This window comes from Phyllobates terribilis, unplaced genomic scaffold (genome assembly GCF_046119375.1).
Source record: "Phyllobates terribilis strain yellow unplaced genomic scaffold, ASM4611937v1 Scaffold_3__8_contigs__length_932513732, whole genome shotgun sequence".
NCBI classification, from domain to species: Eukaryota; Metazoa; Chordata; class Amphibia; order Anura; family Dendrobatidae; genus Phyllobates; species Phyllobates terribilis.
The window spans coordinates 719,085,308-719,107,834 of NW_027362763.1; the positions used below are offsets into that span (position 1 = coordinate 719,085,308).

Below are 22,527 nucleotides of genomic sequence, written 5' to 3' on the forward strand. Positions count from 1 at the left end.
GAGAGCGAGGCTCCAGCGTAGCAACCTGCCATTCGACCCAGAGACCGTGTGTAACCAGCTGAGGGGGTTGTGGTCCGTCTCCACGGTGAAATGGCTCCCGTACAAGTAGGGCTGCAGACGCTGCAGGGCCCATACAATTGCCAGGCATTCTTTTTCCACCGTGGAGTAAGCCACCTCCCGGGGCAGTAGCTTCCTGCTCAGGTACAAGACAGGATGTTCCTGGCCTGTCGTGTTGACCTGACTTAGCACAGCACCGAGGCCAAAGTCACTGGCGTCGGTCTGTACCACAAACGGCCGGTCGAAGTCGGCAGCTTGCAGTACAGGGGAGCTACTTAGGGCGGCCTTGAGTGCCCCGAAAGCTGTCTCGCAGGCGACTGTCCAGTCGACTGCGACGGGCAGCTTCTTCTTGGTGAGGTCCGTCAGGGGCTTGGCCAGGGTGCTATAGTGTGGGACGAACCTCCTATAGTACCCGGCGGTCCCCAAGAAGGACATCACCTGCTTTTTTGGTCCTAGGAGTGGGCCAGGATGCGATGGCATCCACTTTCCCCGGTTCTGGCTTCAGAACCCCCCCGCCTACCCGGTGACCCAGGTAGAGGACCTCACTCATGCCCAGCTGGCACTTTTCCGGCTTGATGGTCAAGCCTGCCCGGTGGATCCGACCGAGCACCTGCCGCAGGTGCTCTAGGTGATCCTCCCAAGTGGGACTGAAGACTGCAATATCGTCCAAGTACGCAGCCGCGTACCCTTCAAGTCCCTCAAGCAGCGTATTGACCATCCGCTGAAAAGTGGCAGGGGCATTCTTCATGCCGAATGGCATCACTGTGGACTCGTACAGTCCAAAAGGGGTGATAAAGGCAGAGCGTTCCCTTGCCGCGGGGGTCAGAGGAATCTGCCAGTACCCCCGGCTCAGATCCATGATGGTCAGGTACTTAGCCCCGGCCATCCGATCGAGCAGGTCATCGATGCGTGGTATGGGGAACGCATCGGTGGCCGTTACAGCGTTGAGCCCCCGGTAGTCCACGCAGAACCGTGTAGTTCGGTCCTTCTTTGGTACGAGGACTACAGGCGAGGCCCACGCGCTGCTGGATGCCTGGATCACCCCCAGCTTCAGCATCTCGTCTATCTCTTGGCGCATGTTTCCCTGCACCTCGAAAGAGACCCGATATGCTGAACGCCGGATCGGCGGGTGATCGCCAGTGTCCACGTCGTGGACAGCCATCTCAGTCCTTCCGGGCAGGCTGCTGAACAGCCCCCGGAAGGGGTGCAGGGTGGTCCCCAGCTGGGACCGTTGGTCCTCCGTGAGCTGGTGGCCAACCCCCACATCCTCGATGGACCCACCCGCCTTGGCTTGGGTGAGCAGATCCAGGAGGGTTTCTACCTCTCCTTCCTCGGGAAGGTTGCACACTGGGTGGGCAGTCGCTTCCCGCTCATGATGAGCCTTCATCATGTTCACGTGGAAGGCCTTCCTCCTTCCACGGGCGTGATCCAGGGTGACCAGATAGGTGACGGCATTGAGTTTCTGGTGCACGAAGTAGGGACCTTCCCAGGCTGCCTGAAGCTTGTTCTGTGGTACGGGGACCAGTACCCACACCTTTTGACCCACCTGGTAGGTCCTCTCACAAGCATTCTGGTCGTACCACCGCTTCTGGTCGGCCTGGGCCTGGGCCATATTGTCCTGCACCAGCTTTGCCAAGGCCATCATCCTGTCCCGGTGGCGCACGACATACTCGATGACCGACACCTCGGGGGTGGCCAAATCCCCTTCCCATGCTTCCTTCACCAGAGCCAGGGGGCCCCGTACCCGTCGCCCGTACAGGAGCTCAAAGGGGGAGAACCCCGTTGAGGCCTGCGGAACCTCCCGGTAAGCAAATAGGAGGTGTGGGAGGTAACGCTCCCAGTCTCTCCCGTGGGAGTCGACCAACATCTTAAGCATCTGCTTTAAGGTGCCATTGAACCGCTCACACAGGCCATTAGTCTGTGGGTGATACGGGCTGGCCACCAGATGTTGCACCTGCATTTGCTTACAGAGGGACTCCATCAGCCGCGACATGAACTGGGTCCCTCGGTCGGTGAGCATTTCTTGGGGGAAACCCACTCTGGAGAAGATCTCCAGTAAGGCGGTAGCCACCTTGTCGGCCCGAATGGACGACAAAGCTACCGCTTCCGGGTACCGGGTGGCATAGTCCACTACCGTGAGTATGAAGCATTTCCCGGAGTGGCTGGGAGTGGACAGAGGTCCAATAAGATCCACAGCGACCCTCGAGAAAGGCTCTTCGATGATTGGCAGAGTTACCAGTGGGGCTTTGGGGCGCGGCCCCGCCTTCCCCACCCTCTGACAGGTGTCACACGAACGGCAGTAGGCACCCACCGCGGCTCCCATCCCGGGCCAGTAGAAATGCTGAGCTATCCTGGCCTTGGTTTTAGCGATCCCTAGGTGTCCGGCCATCGGAATCTCGTGTGCGATCCGCAACAATTCCGCCCTGAACGGATAGGGTACCACTAACTGTCGGTCCCTGGGCCACGCCTCCGGTGAACCCTGCTGGACCGTTACCCGGTACAGCCGTCCCTGGTCCCAGACCACCCGCTCGCAGTCTGACTCCATGGGAGGCTGTGCCGCCTGTTCCTTGAGAGCTTTCAGGCTGTCGTCTGCTTCCAACGCAGCCTGAAATTCCTGACTTGATGTGGCCAGAATCGACGAAACTGCCACATCCTCTGTCAGCCCCTCCGGGCATGTCACCTGGCCGCTGTCTGACCCGGCAGACACTTGGTCAGAAGTGGGGAAGCCGTCGGACCTCTGCAAGGCTCCTTGGGCTCCGGCGCTCCCACTCCTGGTGACAGCGGCTATGACCGCTGTGACCGTGGGTAGTGCCTGCTTCCCCTCTGTTTCTGACCAAGCCGCCCGATCAGGCAGGCTTCCTAGGCCTTTGGACATCTCGGATGTGGGGAACTCCTGCCCTGGGGTCTTACCTGGCGGCTCCTCTCTTGGGACACCCCCACCTCCCATGGCCTGTTCCTCCCCCTGCAGTGGGCCTATACTCAGCAGCCTGGATACCCCTGGGAGCCCTACACTGCCGGTAGCTGCCCCCCTCTCCATCCCTGAGCTTCCCTCTACAGAATCCTGCCCGCCCCCTCCCTCACCGGAGGACAAGAGGTCACGGCACGCCGGCTGAGCACCTCTGCGGGCATCCCCACACTCCCCACCTGCTTTCACTAACCCTGTTTGTGTTGTGTCTGTGCAGGTGTTACCCTCAGGTTTCACTCCCTCCTCCTCAGCAGGACACACACTACATACAACATGGTTGGCATTAGCAGCAGACAAATCAATACACTCTTGGGGGGCCGAACTTGGGGGTTCAGAGGGTACATACTGCGATACTAGACGCCCCAAGTCGGTCCCTAATAAAACATTTGCGGGAATATTTGGCGTTACTCCCACCTCCCGCATCCCCCTTCCGGCACCCCAGTCCAAATACACCATGGCAACGGGAAGTGCCGGCTCCACGCCTCCAACCCCGGAGACGGAAAGAGTCTTTCCTGGTACCAAGTCCTGGGGGGACACCACCTCAGGCCGTACCAGTGTTCGTTCAGCGCCCGTGTCCCGCAGTCCCATGACCGCAGAACGGCCTATGGTGACGGGTTGGATGTTGTCCAGGGACCTACCACCACCCCCTCCCACACACAAAACATTGGGCGCTCTCTGGGACTGGGATGGGGTCTTTTGGCGCTGGGGACACTCAGCCCTAAAGTGTCCTGGTTTGTTGCATAGATGACAACGTCTTACGTCTGGTCCTTGCCTGGAGAGGGCAACAGGGGGATACACCCCTTGTGTTCTAGGGGCCGGGGAAACAGGGGCATGACTGGGCTTACCCCCTCTCCAGGTGCTGCTGGCAGACTTCTTCAGCTCAGGCGCCCTGTTATTGGCATACTCGTCTGCCAGGGCGGCTGTAGCAGAAGCCCCTGTTGGTTTTCGGTCACGGAGGAACTGTCGGAGGTCCTCTGGGCAGTTCCACAAGAACTGCTCCGTGACGAACAGTTCCTGGACCTCCTGGCGGGTAGTAAGCGCTAGACCCGAGGTCCAGTGCTCTGCGGCTCTCAACAGCGCCCGCATATGATCGGTCCAGGTGTCCTTGGGGCCACGCAGCAGGCTCCGGAACTTCTGGCGGTACGACTCGGGAGTGAGGTTGTACTGCCGGATCAGGGCCCGCTTGATGCAGTCGTAGTTCTGTACCTCCCCGGCAGGTAAGTCCCCCAAGGCATCCAGGGACTTACCCCTCAAACGGGGGGTCAGGTATCTGGCCCACTGATCCCGGGCCAGATGGTGCTGAAGACAGGTCCGTTCAAATGCCACCAGAAAGGAGTCCAGGTCCCCATCCTTCTCCAGTAGAGGGAAGTCCTCAGCTCGGACTTTGGACGACTTGGTCTCCTGATGGGTTGGTTGCTCTAGCGGAAGCCCCCGCTGGGCCAGGTCCAGTTGGTGCTGGCGCTCCGCAGCTCGCTCTGCACGCTCCGCAGCCTCCCGGCGCTCTGCAGCTTCACGCTCCGCAGCCTCCCGGCGCTCTGCAGCTTCACGCTCCGCAGCCTCCCGGCGCTCTGCAGCTTCGCGCTCCTCCTCCGCTGCCTTCTCTGATGCTGCCAGGAGGGTTTTGTAGACGGCATCGCCATGAGACTGGAGACTTGCCATAGCCGCTTGTAAAAGGGCTTGTGATCTGGACAGGCTGGGCTGGGTAGGTGGTGGGCAGCCCACTGCGGGACCGTATACTGGGGACTGGCTCCCTGAGGTGCCCGGGCTGGACTCCTCCTCGCCATGAGTAACAATGTCCTCCCCTCCTGCCACACGGACCGTAGCATTAGCCTCCTGCAGGGTCTTGCTCCTGGTGCCGTCTGCCATCTTGGTAACCGACACCGCTGCAACCCTGAGTTTGCACACACCTTGTTATACTTTTAGCCTGACCGTCTAACGTTGGGCTGACCTTAAGACTCCAGCAGTGGAAGTTACCACTGGCAGTCTTTAGTGCCTGGGAGTAGGGGTCCCACAACACTATTATTCTGCAATCCCACCGCTCTGCCACCAATGTGATGAAAGCCGGCCGGTGGGTGCAGCTCTCTGGCGCCCCCTTACCTCTCAGGTCAGTCAAGGTACTGCACCTAGAGAAAGTAGTGCCAGGAAGCTGCAACCAGCGCAGGGAACACGGTAGTGTGTTATCCCTTCAACGTCACTAAACCGTAACGTCACTACACAGCACAACTCGCTAGCGCCCTCTTAGCCTCAGGTCAGTCAAGGAACTGCACCTAGGATAAGCGGTCGCCAGGGAGACTGTCCTGTAACCTACTGGGGATCGGGGCCCTCTGTAGTGAGGGCGGTATATATATCTTCCTTGGCCGCGCCAGGAATATATATATCTGAACCTCCGACCGTCACTACCAGCCTTCCCCAATCCCCAGTTGGTATGCTGCCACCAGTCCCTATTTTAGATATACGCCCAGTCCGTGAATGGGCCTATATCGGGTCAGGAACCAACCCTGGGTAGCGTTTTGGCTTGAGCCGAGCTCACACGGACGTGCGTTCGTTATGCAGAATAAAAGGCAGGCCCACAATTACTTGAGGTAATTGATTATAATAATACACTAGATACACGATATACAACTAAATATACACAGGTATAAGGTCAGGCTAAACTATACAACAATGGAATACAACACACAGAATCACCACAGCATATCAGTTACCGGTTTCTTGATTTTCTTGTGACGCAGGGAGAGGATTCTGCGGTCGCAGGCACGGTTCTTTGTTACAGGCTGAGGCCTACCACCGCATGGTCAAACTGCTCCTCCCCTTGGTGGCCTCAGCTGGTGCTCAGATGTTCAGCACACCACTCTTGGGTCAAAAACTGACTTGTCTCTTGTCTGTCCTGCTATCTTACCTGCCCCGTCCCGCCCACTGCTGGTGAGGTCAGCTGGCTCAGTCTCCACCCTCAGGTCTAACTTCGATCAGAAGCCCAAATTCTATGGAACCCAATAACTTCTTCTGGGATGGTCTCATGATACCCCCAGGGGTTCCCATGGATTCGGGCCGCCGTAACCGACCTTTTGATATCAATTATGATACCATACGGTCCTCAGGAATGGCTCCGCGCTATATCTTGGCTTCCAGAGCACGTACAAACGTCTACCGCGGAGGCTTGTGTGCGCAATGGCTCCGGGACGCCGTGATATTTTTTTATTGGCCCATCCCACGCAACATGCGTGTACTATTCATGTTTCTATATCTTATGCCTCCATGCTTGTGACAGACAAAGAAACTAGTCCTATGGGACAAATGGTCAGGTACAGATAGACGAAGCACCCCCCCCTGCTGGCTGTGTTTCCTCTCGAAGTCTTTGAAGCTCCTAGCATTCAAGTGTTAAGTAGGCTTCTTATCTTACAGGAGCCTGGATGGGGGGAAACTATCTAGTTGACGTTTTAACAGAAGGTCCCAAGGGTGGGGGCTGCTGAAGTGTGGCCATCCCTGGATATGATTTATCATTACCAAGATGGCGGCTACAGGTTCATCACAGGAATCCTCACGTTTAAAGAGGACCTTTAACCAAATTTTTAATTTTGATTAAATGAAATAGTGTAATAGTGACCGCAGAACGGAACAAAATTATTATTATTCTTTTTAATTGCGTCTCACCGTTGCAGAGATATAAACAATCAAATATTTGGCACCTAATGAGTTAACTTTAGTTACGTCCAAGAGGTTTTAGTTAGATAGTTTTCACTGGGGGTGTGTACTTATGCCTCCTGTATGACATTGACCAATCATAAGCAGACAGCAACATACAGGTGCAGAAGGAATTGTGATTATGTCATCAGGGTCACATGACCTGAGTCCTCAGGTCATGGAAGCCAGTGTAGCCATAAATAAACACTGAAGATAGATTGCACAGTATGAATGTTTAAGATTATACCGGCAAAATTCTACCGGTATGTTGTAATTCACATTTATGGACTGCTAATGTGATACTGTAATTTGCCCAGGGATCAATAAAGTGTATCGTATAAGCATGGAAATATTAACTGGAGTTAATAGCTACACACTTCTGTGCTGTCTAATATCTTCACTGCTTATTTAGGATGCACACTCTGGCTGTCAGGACCCGTGGAATCAGCTTATGCGACCCTGATGACATAATCACATGTCCTTCCGCACCTCTATATTGCTGCTTGCTTATGATTGGTCAATGTCATACAGGAGGCAGAAGTACACGCCCCCAGTGAAAAATATCACAGGCTTGGACTTAACTAAAGTTAACTCATTAGGTGCCAAATATTTAAACAGCTTACTCCTCCACAACGAAAAGGTGGAATTAAAAAGAAAAAAAAAAATGATTCAACTCTGCAACCAATTACATCCTGTGTCCAGTTCAATGTGAAAAATTTGGTGAAAGGTCCTTTTTAAACAAGCACTTTCGCAGTTGAAAAGTTGTTTTACTCTCAAAACTGAAAGGGCCAATCGCAATTGATTATGCGTTTTGTGACTGAAACAACTGTTCGCCTGCAAATTTGTGTGAGTGTTAAGCGATTACCGATTGTGGTTTTCTTGCAGTGACCTAATAATTTTATTTGGTCGTACACTTACACTGAAGAGAACAAGTGATGTAATGTCACGGCTCATGTCGGTGGAGTTCATAGCCATAGGATGGACTCCATCATGTACATTAAGAGTTAGATTGCAGTCCTAAAAGGTGGTGGGGATGTACGGTATTCAGATAAATTCTGAAAGGATAACATTCTGCAAGATAACAGGGTTGTCTAAGATAATCCCGCTCGCCTGCTGATTTCACTGGCTGCAGAAGGGGTATACTGGCTGTGACATCTGCAGCTAATGTATCAGAAGACCAGCAGGTAGCATCGGCTGGGAATAAATATAAATTATTTCATTATTTTACATGTACTGCCGCCTGTGTGCAGTTATTGCCTTATCTTGGACACCTACAGCTACAAATATGTATTTTTTTACCCAGTGTAAATCCTGCTGTTCTCCTGAATCCGGCAATGTTTTTATTTTCCTCCTGTGCCTCTCGGTTCCCAAGATATGGCCCCATCTTCTCTGTATATAAATGTAGATGTTTTTATCCAACTGGGCGTGGTTCTCAAGTAGACTATGCCCATTTGACTAAGAAAACTAAATATACATACTTTAAAGAAGGGGCCATATCTCAGGAAAGGAGAGGCGCAGGAACAAAAGAAAAACATCGCCGGATTCAGGGGAACAGCGGGATTTCGGTCAGGTAAAAAGAAATGCACATTTATGACAAGTGACAGAACCTATTTATGCATCGCATCAATGTTTTAACTTAGCAGGTAACTACAACACAGCGCTATCTACTTGAAAGAAGTTGTGTTGCAACTTTCTGCACAGTGAGTGTGTGGGAAGGCCGCTGTCCAGAAGAAGAAATGGCTTTAGTTCTAAGGATCAGCAAGTTTCAACCTCTACCCATCATAAGGTTACGGCATATCCTAGCATTACGGGAGTACCCCTTTAAGCACGGGTTCTGGAGAACGTCGACCAGCTGTGTATACTCAGAGATGACGCAGACAGCAAACATCGTCTTGAACGTTTACGAGGAAAGCCATGTGGGCAGATGCAGACCCTCTTGTGTAGACGATTAAAGAGCTGAACCATTTCAGTCCCATAAACTGGTGCACAGCTTGCTCTGTACCTGTATGTAGAAAGGAATTCCAGCGCTGCGTCTGGTTGCACAGAGCCTAGAAGACGGATCGCTAGATTTAATTTCCTCCAAGACGTTGCATAACCATTGGCGTGGTAGGCCGCGCAGGCTCTCCTCCTTGCATCTGAAGGAATCAAAAGAGTAGAGGAGGTCACGGAGGGCACTAGGTTTTATTAAAACCATGCTACACCACTTCAAACACACAGAGCTGGGCTTTAAACAATCAAACCATTCACAGCCAGACCTGTTTTCAGATATAGGGATATACAGGGTTTTTTTTTTTTTTTTCCTTTTTTCCAGGAATACTGGATACGATTAAAGACCATAAAAAACCCACAATGCAACGTGGCTTAATCTATAGAACAGTCATTAATAACGCTGCCGAGTTCTAAAATTCTGCACTTGTGTATGATATATAAGCCAGGAGCGGGTCAGAGCTGAAAGATCATAGATAAACCTGCGCTGGTGGAGAGAGAGACTTTCCTGGATACAGCAGTCGTTTTATCCATTCCAGGAGGCCTCATACATAGGAGAACAGGCTTTATTTTATGCATAATGTCTATTGAAATAGTCTATTTAAAGGGTCGTCTGTTAGCAAAATGTGACTGTTCAAACAAAGCACGGGGGGCTATTGCGGACAAATGGTTCAGTGCATCTTCCCACCTCCTGATTTTATATCCATCTCTGCCTTGCCTTTCCTGATTGATATCTCTGGCTTTACAAGCGACAGAAGAAGGCAGAGACAGATGGAAAACAAGTAGGTGGGAAGGCGCACTGAACTGTCAAGCTACGTCAAGGTTGCACCAAGTGCCTGTGCTTGGTTTGAACAGTCACTTTTTGCTGACAGATGCCCTTTAAAGAAGCACTCCTCTTCCTCCCATCAAATTTTGTATCCTCTTAATATATCACTTTGTACTTACAACTGCTCATTTTGCCTTTTTACCCGCCTAATTCTTCTCTTTTCTCTGCTCTATGTACAAACAGGAAGTCTCCTTTTCCCTGCATTTATCATCCCCCTCTTCAACACCTGACCCAGCTGCTCCCTCCCCCCCCCTACATGGACTTTTTGCAGTGACTTATGACTCATGCAGGAAAAATTGACCTCCTGTTTCTACATGGGATTTAAAATGATTCGCTTACTCGGTTTTTAATCATGTGAAATAATAGACCTAAAAAGGAAAAGAGAAGAATTATCTGGGTAGAAAGGCAAAATGAGCAATTGTAAGTGCACAGTGCTACATAATATGATGACTGCAATATATTAATAGGATAAGAATTTTAATGGGAGTGATTCTTTAAAATATTATTTCCATCCTATTACTGTGCACATAACCTCTTCAAAAGGAAGGGGATTTGATCTCTGATGCTACCTATTGGATGTAGCAATCCTAAAAGTCAACAAGCCTTGCACCGACTTTGGAAAAGAAGCCAAACCAGAAACTCAATTTGCAGACAAGTGTTTCAGGGTGTTGCCCCTCCTCAGTGTAAAGCAAGAGATCTGATTTGGTTGGGTGAGTGGCCTCTGACTAGGGGGAAACATTTTTTTCTGTTGGAGAGTGCCAAGCTGGTGTAATGGGACTTTTAGGCCATGCAATGCTCCTCTGCAAATGGTGTTTCTGGTATGGCTTCTTTTCCTAAGTCATGTAGAAAGGCTCGGTAAAGGGTCGATATTGACTTTTAAGATTGTTATATCCAAAAAGTTGCACCAGAAATCAAGTCCTCTTCCTTCTGAAAAGGCTATTTGCATATTTAAATTGTCACAGGAGCATTGAATGGCCTACAAGTCTCCTGACGCCGGCTTGGCATTCAAAACAAGACCTACATCTTATTACTGTTCATTCAGAGACCCCTGGTTAATGAATACTAATCCAGAATCTGCCAGGAAAAAAAATTTTTATAGAATGATACAGAAATATTGGTATGTTAACATCTTCCCTCTGCAGCCAATTTTAATTTTTGTTCTTTCGTCTTTTTTCCACCCCTTCTTCCAAAAGCCATAGCTTTTTTTATTTTTCCGTCTACATAATCATTTAAAGACTTATTTTCTGCGGGACAAGTAGTTTTGAATGACACTATTTTACAATGTAATGTACAGAATAACAGGAAGAAAAAGATTCCAAATGCAATAAAATGGTGGAAGAAATGCAAGTCTACATTTTGGGCTTTCTTTCTACAGAGAACAGTGTGCTGTAAAAATCACCTGGCAGTGCGATTCTCCAGCTTGGTACAATTACGGTGATTCAAAACATTTTTTTTTTAGTGGTTTTAAAAAAAATAAAAGTTTGTAAGAAAGAATAAAAGAATAATATTTTTTTTTTGTGTAGCCATCTTCTTTTTTTTAATTTTTCCATTGACGGAGCTGTGTGGGGACTTGTTTTCAGTGTGGCAAGCTGATGGTTTTATTGATACCATTTTTGGGATGCACGACTTTTTGATCACTTTTTATTGCACTTTTACCATTTTTGGGATGCACGACTTTTTGATCACTTTTTATTGCACTTTTTTTTGCCATGAAATGGCAAGCTGATGGTTTGTTATTACTATTTTGGGGTAAAATAGCAATTCTGGCATTTTATTTATTTTTTTTTGCTGTGCAGCACTTACCACATGGACTGAATAATTTAATATTTTGGCTATTACGGATGCAGCAAACCTGAAAATGTATCATCTTTATTTTACTTTTAATTGGGTAAAAGAATTTTTTTTTTATTTATTTAGTCCCCCCTGGGGACTTGAATCTGCGATCACTTGTTCCATACACTGCAGTACCACCATATTGCACTACATAGACAAAATGACGAGCTGGGCTCCATAAGAGCACAAAGATGGTGGCAATTAGGGCCATCAGAAGGCCACCGGCTGCCATAAACCCATCGGCACTCAATGATCATGTCCCCACCCAGGTAATGCAACCTAAATGCAGCTGTCAGTAACCTGTAATAATCTGAACTAGCTCGGATTGCTGTTATTATAGTAAGATGCCGACTGTATAACACATCTGGCATCTGCCTGGTATGGAGCAGGATTAACCTCCAAGCCTGCAGCATACCCCGGCTCTCTACATGCACAGCACATATTCATCAGGGAAGGAGTTAAGACAATTTTAAAAATCACTAAACCTAGAAAAGAAGAATTAAATAAGAAATATATTTGTTACAAAATGGCTGTTAGTCTATAGCATTTTCCAGAGGAGCATACATGGCTTATAAGTCTCCTCACTCTGACATGCCAGGCCTGGCTTGTCACTCTTCACAAGGAGAAATGTTACCCCTTAGATCCCAGTCTTAAGCCTCTCACCTAGCAAAATCAGATCTCATACTTTGCACTGATGAGGGGAAACACCCAGAAACATCATGTCTTCAAAATGAGATTCTGGTTTAGCTTTTATCCTATGTCATGTGGCAAGGCTCGTTAAAGGGTCAATATTGAGTTTTAGGATTGCTACTTCCAACAGGTGTCACTGGAGTTCAAGTCCTCTTCCTCTCTGAAGAGGTAATTTGCATATTTAGTTTCCCAGAGGAGCATGCATTGCTTAGAAGTCTCCTTACACTGACATGCCAGGCCTGGCTTGTCACTTTCCACAAGGAGAAACCTTACCCTTTAATTCCCATGTATGATCCTAAAACAGTCAGTTTTGTAGAAATCCCACAGACAGCAAAGGTGTTAATCCTCAGCTGTGCATTTCCATACCCAGTTTGCAGCAGACTGAAGACCCAACCACTAACTAAGGGGAGGAGGGGTTAGCAATCTATTGTACTAAAGACAGGGAAAAAGGAGGGAAGCTTCTGCTGCAGCCAGTTGTCTTACAGCCAAACACAAGACAGTGAGGAGGAGAGAACATGGATGATCTCTTAAGAGACCAGTTTTATTTTGTTTTCTTTTTATAGATTTATTGCCTTTAATTATAATATGAGACAAAGTAGAATAAAAGAAAAGGAGGAAATTAAAGCGAGCGTTTTGGGGATTTTTTTTATTTTTTTAATGTATTTTCTCTGTTTAGTGTTCACTTAATGCACACCCATTGTGTGGATAAAGGGGAAGAGCCGACTGACACCCAATAACTGCAATCTGTACCCTCTGTGGGTATCAAAATCCAAATACATATACTAGATTTACAATATTTCATAGCGTATCGTTTAATATTTAATGGTTTCTAATAAAAGCATATAACACATAATAATATAAAAACATTATAATGTTATACCGTTCTGCCACCACACAGAGATCGAAGTCCAACTAGTTTTTCTTTAAAGTAAAATGTATTTAAATTCAGTTTCAGGACTGCTAATTTAATTTCCTCCAGGTAATATTGACTTAGAATCAATTTACAATGTATACATAATTGAAAACAAGTTTTTCGCTTGACAAAAAAGGAAATCTGAGTGATCAGACCTGCGCTCAGATATGGAGCATGCCGACAGGGGGGCTGTTTTGGGACCCTGACATGAGGATATTTGATCTCCACTGGACTTGCCTTTTTCAGCCATTGAAAACATATCTACCGTGAACCGTTATATCTCCACCCACATCTTCCATTATAAGCAGCTGGAGTTACAAGCATTTGACCCAAAATCCACAACTCGCGGTGACTGCTTTCCATTTATACATATTAACTACGGTTTTAATCCGGAACCTTCAATAACAGGATACAATGTAACAAAAAAACTTTTCAAAGCCATAAAATATACATTATGCAAAATTCAGATTAGTTATGTACTAGGGTGTAACTATAGTGAATGCAGGGGTTGAAGTGGAACCAAGGCCTTGGAGTCTTGTCTTAAAGAGTAACCATGGTTTTCATTTTTATTTTATAAAATCGATAGTACACATGAAAATATGCAACATTGTAATATATCTGATCACAGAAATCTGCTTTTTTCACCTCCTGAACTGATCTTTTGTTCTCAATTCAGAGGTAAAAAGACTTTCCCATTACGGAGATAGGAGATAACAGTTGGTGCTTTTAAAATCCTATGGAGAGAAGAGGAGCGAGAGGCAAGCACAGACATTCTAGGGAGAAGCTAGAGGCAGACACGGACATTCTAGGGAGGAGCTAGAGGGAGACAGATATTCTAGGGAGGAGCTAGAGGGAGACACAGACATTCTAGGGAGGAGCTAGAGGGAGACACAGACATTCTAGGGAGGAGCTAGAGGGAGACACAGACATTCTAGGGAGGAGCTAGAGGCAGACAGACATTCTAGGGAGGAGCTTGAGGCAGACACGGACATTCTAGAGAGGAGCTAGAGGCAGACACAGACATTCTAGGGAGGAGCTAGAGGCAGACACAGACATTCTAGGGAGGAGCTAGAGGCAGACACAGACATTCTAAGGAGGAGCTAGAGGGAGACACAGACATTCTAGGGAGGAGCTAGAGGGAGACACAGACATTCTAGGGAGGAGCTAGAGGGAGACACAGACATCCTAGGGAGGAGCTAGAGGCAGACACGGACATTCTAGGGAGGAGCTAGAGGCAGACACAGACATTCTAGAGAGGAGCTAGAGGCAGACACAGACATCCTAGGGAGGAGCTAGAGGCAGACACGGACATTCTAGAGAGGAGCTAGAGGCAGACACGGACATTCTAGAGAGGAGCTAGAGGCAGACACAGACATCCTAGGGAGGAGCTAGAGGCAGACACAGACATCCTAGGGAGGAGCTAGAGGCAGACAGACATTCTAGGGAGGAGCTAGAGGCAGACACGGACATTCTAGAGAGGAGCTAGAGGCAGACACAGACATCCTAGGGAGGAGCTAGAGGCAGACACGGACATTCTAGAGAGGAGCTAGAGGCAGACACAGACATCCTAGGGAGGAGCTAGAGGCAGACACGGACATTCTAGAGAGGAGCTAGAGGCAGACACAGACATTCTAGAGAGGAGCTAGAGGCAGACACAGACATTCTAGAGAGGAGCTAGAGGCAGACACAGACATTCTAGAGAGGAGCTAGAGGCAGACAGACATCCTAGGGAGGAGCTAGAGGCAGACACGGACATTCTAGAGAGGAGCTAGAGGCAGACAGACATCCTAGAAAGGAGCTAGAGGCAGACAAAGACATTCTAGGCAGGCGCTAGAAGCAGACACAGACATTCTAGGGAGGAGCTAGAGGCAGACAAAGACATTCTGCTTCAAGTTCACCTGAAATGACAGTTATACTTCTCCATAGAACTTAATGAGCACCAACTGTCATCTCCTATCTCAGAAATGGGAGAGTCTGCATTCACTGAATATATTTTACCTGTGAATTGAGAATTCTGAGAATGAATAATCAGACCTGGAAGAGAAAGAAGAGCGTTTTCTGATATATTTTCATGTGTCTATTTATCTATGAAAAAAACACACAAAATCTATGGCTACTCTTTAAATGGTCCCCTTGACCCATATGAGAAGACAGTTACTATTAAAGAACCGTTCTAGTTGGGGACCCTGTTGGAGATTTTGCATTGGGGCTCATGAGCTTCAAGTTATGCCACTAGATGTGTACACGTCTAAAGAAAAATGTGCCCTGTATATGACCAGTTTAGCTTCATGCGTCCATTATTAAAGAGTTTATCCAAGACTAAGTTCTTAGGCCCATAGTAAAAAAATAAATAACAGGTTTTTGCTAATTACCTGCCTGTTGTGCCAAGGGCCGATCTCTGCCAGCACAAAGTGGTCATAGACAGCTCCTGCAGGCTGCCACTGAGGTCACATTGACAGTGCAGCGGCTTCTATTGCGCTCTGCTCTGTTGACAGGGTGTGACTGTCGACGTCAAAAAGATTGACAGTTGGCTCCCCACTGCCTAACTGCGGGCAGCCAGCTGTTAATCCGCATGACATCAGAAGTCACGCCCCGTTGACAGAGCAGAAGAAGAGCGGCTCTGTTGATGTGGAGCAGCTGAATCGCCATCAAGAGCAGTCAGTGGTCGCTCTGTACCGGTGTCAGGTACAAGTAGGTAGTTAGCATCTACCTTCCTGTTTTGTTTTTTTTTGTTTTATTTTACTACGGGCCTAAAAACTGAGACCTGAACAACCTCATCAAAGGAACTGTGAAAGGTCCATGTTTAAATGGATCCCAACTAATTTTGACTGATTCTATTGACTTACAAAGGGTCTGACAAATTCCCATCAAGAACTCGGATGCTGACATTATTATTTAAAAGAAACACAGGTCCATTAGAATCAAAGCCATATAAATCAGATCGATCTACTAAAAATCAATAGGATCCATGAGGATATGTTTTAAAATGGGGTTTTCCTATTGCAGAAGCGGCATGAGATGCTATCACTTTGCGATTGATGGGAATTCGATCTTCGAGACCCCCACCAATCTTCTTACTCACGCACATGGGCAGGCTGTAGAGCGCTTTCTCATAGCGCATGCAATTTGTTTGAACCGCGCATACTCTGAATAACGGTGCATTCGACTGCCCTATGTACGTGAGGTCACTTTTGGGGTATATTATGGGAGGACCAGAGTAGGATAAAATCACATGATGTAAAGCATGTAATAGGGCACATCAGGGGAATGCCGGAGTCTAATGAACTGTGGCAAGAACGGCGTGAGGATATCCGTATGTGATGGACATGGGATATCAGGATACATTAGGTTATAAAGTGATTAAAGACCCGGAATAATCCTTTTACGTTTTCTTTCAACCCAACATCTTAAAGTAATGCAGATTCCAAAAAATTCAATGAAATGATATTTGCAACTGTATGACATACAATTACTTATGCCAAGACGTTATGTTAGGTACCGAACATGCACCATGAAGTCAGTGTGAACAAAGCTTAAAAGGCCAAGGAAAAAAAATATTAATTACGTATGTTACCGGTTACTTTTCCTTAATAAAACTTCACAGGGTTTCAATAAGGAAATTTTATTCATTCTCAGATCGCCTGATATGCAATTTGCAGCCTGAATTAAGTGTCAGATTTTTCTCCTGTTGGGAGTGTCTCTCCCAGTAATACAGGCTAGATGTGAGCAGATACTACTGCACTATCATGTGCTTGTTTCCTCTTTATATACCTTTCCTCCATTTCTCTGCCCTCCCTGAGTTACTTTCTACCCTCACCATGCTTTGCAAATGTGTATACAACTCTTCCCCTCTGCTATCTCTAACACAAAGAAAGGAGCAGGATCTCTAATGGATGTGTAACATTTTTGCAGATCACTCAGCTGAATAAAGGGCTAGCAAGCACTGCAGCAGCAAAATGGTAGAACGTTTTTAACACAGACTATTTAGAAAGTTGTTCATTTTTGCATTTAGAAAATAAATGAACTGCAAAGAAAAAAATTATTATGGCTTATATTTAAAAAAAAAATGCATATTATACTAAAAAATATGGTGGAAATATACAGAAAATCTGATCTTTTTCTCCTGGTTATAAATTCGGCAGAGAAGATTGTAACTTAGAAACATTTACAAGAACCGCCGGTGAATAATTACTGTCTAATCACTAGCAGAAGAACAATGAGACGGACGGACGGTTCACACTGAGCCTTCATTAGCACAAGTTCAGCATGTCAGGCATTTCCATTTTTTCTTTCCAGCGGTCCTTCATGGCGCTGACGCTGAGGACTTATGACAACAAGTCCGTCTGATGCACGCCAAATGGAAAACAGACAAAGGAGAAAGTTTGGAGTTTGTCAAAGCCGGCAGATTCCTCCGGAGTTTGCTGCAGGCTGAAAAAGTTACTATGAACTTGTCTTTTGTATAACCGCAATATAGAGCAGACAAAATCTGTGATTACATAAGAGACCGATGAAAGAATCCCCCCCCCCCCCTTTCTAGGTTAGATGAGACAGCAACTTTTCTAGTGGTTTAACCGATTCATGCCTGGGTAGAGCCTAAGACAGATACATAAGAATGAATGGGAAGATTCTATGCGACACAGTTAAACCGCAGAACCAAAGCCGGTGTACTTAGACAGCTTTAGGCTTTAAGCCCTACCCTGCCAGTGCAAGCCAGTGCTTGAAAATCTCAGTCCAACATAAATTGCTTTTCTTTCCTCTCTGTTCTTCGTTTTAATGCTTGGAGCCATCTTCCCAGAACGTGCTTAATATCCGAGCTTACACATCTCGGCTTAGGGCGGCCGGCTTGTGAATGGCTGGAGCGGTGCAGAGGGATATACCAGACACATCATTTCGGGTTTAATGGAGTATTATAAAGCTTTGCCAGACACACCTGAATATTCTAAAATGTGATAATCTTGAAAACATTGAAGTAGTCCTAGGATAATACAACATAATGAGATCACGATAAGCTCTGAAAGCAGATCCGGTTGAAAAAAAAAATGGCCTTATATCCAGTGTTCAGGAAGGCTGGGAAGAAAAAGGAGAGATTAAGGGATGTCACTGCATACATGGTGAAGTGTAGGGGTCTCTCTACAAGACACCTCATCATTTCTTACATTTCTGAATACGGAAAATCGGAGTTCTAATTGACCTTCCCCCCCACCGAACATAACACATTTGGTTGAACACAAGTCACATCATAAAAAAAAAAAAAGAAAAGAAAATGCATTGTGACATTTTTTCCATTGGTTCAATATCAGCCAGTAATGTTGTGGAAGGGTCAGAGTCATCCTGTTCTTTTCGTATGACTTGCAAGTTGTAACAGTCATGGACCAAATGGAGGGTGAGTGCTTGAGTACACGGGCAGCCTAGTCTCACCCACTTCTCTACTGGTTTTCAGAGACCTGTTTTCATCAGAAATCCACTTTAAACTCCTGGTTCTGGTGGCTCTTTCTGCTCTCTTCTCTTCGGCTGTGTGCCCACGATGCGTTTTTTAAGCGTTTCTGCAGCGGCAAAAACGTTGCAGAAATGCTTAACGCATGGTAGAAGGCCTGCCATATTCCCCAATGAAAATCCTCATGTGCTGTGCACATACTGCGGAAATTTCCACTGCGGGTTATCATTGCGGAAAAAAACGCAGCACTACCAATTATTTTGCGGAAGCGCAGCGTTTTCGCCGCCATTGACTTGCATTGGAACACATGGAATCCGCATCAATGCATCTGTACATGCAGAATCCATGCGTTCAATGTGCGCATGGTACCCGGGTGTGGAGGAGAGGAGACTCTCCTCCGGACCCGGGTACCATAGAACCTGTGAAAAAAAGAATAAAAGAAAAAAAAAAATATTATATTTACCTTCTGATGGCCCCCGCTGCGCTCGTCCTCCATTGCTGGCAGATCGCGGTGGACTGAAGGACCTGCGCTGACGTCATAGTCATGTGACGAGTCACGCAATGCTGATGTCGGCAGGTCCTTCAGTGTACCGCAATCTGCCGGCAGCCAGGACGGAGCGCAGCAAGACTGCGGGGGCCATCAGAAGGTAAGTATAGATTTATTTTTTTATTTTTTACCATTCTTTTACGGTCACATTATATAAATCCATGCCGGTTGCATGGATTTATATAGTGTGACCAAGTTGTCAAGCACTTTTCCAAGTGATGCTAAAATCGCTTGTAAAGCGCTTGTCAACCCGCATGCGGAAATGCATGTGAAGAACACTTTACATCCGCATGTCCCTGGCAGGAAAAACGCATGTACAATCCGCATGTACAATCCGCATGCGTTTTTTATCTGCCAGGGAGATGCAGAAACTCAAGAAAAATCTGGACATTTCTGCATCGTGGGCACATAGCCTCAGTGTTAGAGACAACAGCAGGGAAGAGAATGTAAGAGGCACGAAGTGCTGTGCGCCTCGCCACAAACCTTACTCCAGTCACTGACTGGAATAAAGGGGTTGTCTACTACTAGGACAACCCCTTCTTGATCTATATGTTTGGTCCCAATAAAATAAAAAAGCTTATACTCACCTTCCGTGCTGGCACCATTCCAGAGGTGTCGGCAGCAGCGGTCCTGGGACTCCCGTGTGGTTGTTATGACATGCGGTGCCCGGCGTCCAATCAGCACCGGCGTCTCTGTTCCCACCTCCTGTCGAATTGAACATGAAGAGGAAGTCCGGGCGGCAGCTGATCTCGGACTTCCTCTAAATGTTCAATTCGTAAGAAGGCGGAGACAGTGACGCCAGCGCTGATTGGACGTGGGGCACCATATGTCATAACAACCGCATGGGAGCACCGGGAACGTGAGTGCCGACACCACTGTAACGCTGCCTGCACAGGAGGGGAGTACAAGCTTTATTTTATTGGGTTCAAGCATGGGGTTTGACAAGGAGTTATCTAAGCAGTGGACAACTTCTTTAAGATTTATGATGCAAGGACCGCCACCGCTCATCATGACTTTGTCTAGCGGGGCTAACCATGCCCCATTTCTGCCTACTTTGTCAAAGCTGGACGAAAATTGCTTTGAAACACCAAAATTTTGCGCAGCTTAGCGTTGCGCAAAATTTTTTAAGGGCCATTTTACGACAGTTTTTGGACGGAAAAGTTTTGTTAAATCAGAGGCCATGACTGTCTGCTGTGCGGGTAGATGTAATCAAAGTGCATAATTAGTCCTCAAAACAGCGTAAATGATCAGCCCAGTGACATCCAGAAGAAAATATGGCAGCGGTACATTTACAATTCCAAGCACCAACCCCTCGAATGGCTGGATATTCGTTAACATGCCAATGTTTATCATAGGGTCTGTGCGAAGCCCAGTGTGAACAAGGACGACACACAGCAGACAATATGGTCATGTTAATTAGCCAAAGAGAGGGTCCTTCTGGAGCGTTCAGCTAGCCATGTATTAAAAGGTTTTGGCATGTCTGGACAAAACTTTCCCACCAAAATCAGCAGCCTGGCGTGTGTTCCCAAACTTAGACACATGGCATTCAGCTTACGACAAAGTTTATGTAAAACTACCTCTGTAAACAAAAGTTCCACCACTTTTAAGTTTTGCCTGAAATGCTGAACCTATAGAATATATATAAAATAAGAAAACAGAAAGTAACCAGGCTCCTTTGACAAGTGAAGAGAAGCTATTTAATCATAGTCCTGCTCTCCGTGTCCTTTGGCATCGCTTCCAGTACAGCAGAGAAATACAAGCCTACTCCGCTGGAAAAATCAAGCTGAAGTCCTGTGTTTCCAGGCTTCTCCATAAGCCTCAATCCTATTCCTTAGGTTACTGCTTCCTTTAATCACAGTTTTTAAACCGTACAAAGGAAACATATGAAAAAATATATGTCTCCCAGAAGATCGCGAAACAAGAGGCTTTTTCATTCCTTATGGCCGGACTTATTTGAGAATCTGATCTCCTGCCATAATGTATTTTTCTCGGCACTCACAGAAAAAATAAATTCGTCGGCGCAGGCCTGTTATAAAATGGCAGAGTGCCAGGATGAGAAGAAAAAAAAAAAGGAAGAAAAGAAATGCATTAAAAATTACAGCATTGGAACGCCAATAAAGAAGGATTTTGAAGAGAAGTTGTTTTATATTCCATCTTCTAATGGCATAAACATGAGGCGGTTTGGAAGTTTTCCCGCAACGTGCAGCTATGGTATATACTATATGCTGAAGTCTAAACTCTAACCAAACTAGACAGCACCGTTAAATGACCGCCGACCAGATATCTGCTTGCTGGTCAGTGGCTGTTTAATAGCCTGTTTACACAGGCTGACCCAGCTTCAGATGCTAACAGAACGGTGAATACAGTGCACTGACATAGGCTGCCATTGTTCTATGTTTACACAGAACGATGCGCTGATTAGAATGATGACCTTTTGTGCAGCAGAAACGATCATCTCACCTGACAATCAAGCGTATGTGCTCATTCATTGACCGATTGGCAGCCTGTTCAGACTGCAAGATTAATAGGAACCGAGCATTCTTGGGAACGTTCATTCACATGGTTACCCCTCACGTTCCCGCACAGGCGCAGTTTTCTTTACGATGCCAAGGGCAGAGCAAAGTACTGTTCTGCGCATGCGGGGGAAAAGGCTAAAGTGTGCCGGCGCATGCGCACTACAGTGCTTTGCTCTGGCCTCAGAGGGGCAAAGAAAAAGTACGCCTGCGCAGGAGCGCAATGGAGAGCACTGTGTGGATGACGTAGGACGCGTCATCCACACGAAGGAGAGAAGGAGGACGGCATCGCAAGAAGAGAGGAGGAGCCGGATCAAGACCAGAGACGCCCATCGGACCGGACCATCCCTTTGGGGAGTACAATAAAAGGTCTTTTTTTGTTTTGCAGGGCAGCTTGGAGACTTATACAAAGCATTCTAGAATGCTCTAACACAGGGCTGAAAGGTGGTGGCCTTAGGTGTCATGGGAAAAACCTGGTGACAGGTTCCCTTTAAATGTTATTTTGGGAGACATTAGTGGGTGCAAATGTTTATTGCCTCTGCCCCCATGTTCTGACCTCTAAAGACAAAATATTAGTAAAAAGAGAGGGGCAGAAAGAGTTGAGTAACACATGAATGCAGGATCGGACTTCACAGAGTTCAAAATTGGGCTAAAATTCCCAAATGGTGATTAGTACAGTAGTCAATTTAGCTTATGCAAAAATGGACTTTGCAAATCTCTGACTGCATATACGGTTTGGTTAAAGGGAACCCGTCACTCAACTCATGCTGAGCAAACCACGGTTTGACAGATGTGTACATAGGGAGAGATCTGTCAATCATCTGGAATGAAGCGGGGAGAAGAAGGCCAGGGGCGGCACCAGACTAGTTTCTTCTCTCCCTATAGTCCTTGGCTGCCTCTCCAAACTATGAATTTGAGAAAAAACATACCTGGCTGTAACCGTGCAGCCAGACTCGGATTCATGCTGCCCGAGGTACGCTGGATTTACAGTGCACTGCTCCTGACTTCCCTGTGCATGCCCAAGGAAAAGGCAGCATGGGAACAAGCACAAAAAGCGCTGGCGGAGGTGGAGGAGGGTGGTC

General features: G+C 47.0%; 1 protein-coding gene across 2 annotated transcripts in view; it reads right to left on the reverse strand.

The window, feature by feature from the left end:
• Positions 1-22,527, reverse strand: part of THADA (THADA armadillo repeat containing) — a 659,309-nt gene that overhangs the window by 475,142 nt on the left and 161,640 nt on the right. For both annotated transcript variants that reach the window (XM_073672037.1, XM_073672036.1), the window contains one exon: positions 8,706-8,838. In XM_073672037.1, the coding sequence (XP_073528138.1) occupies positions 8,706-8,838 (133 nt within the window). The remainder of the gene's footprint in view (positions 1-8,705; positions 8,839-22,527) is intronic.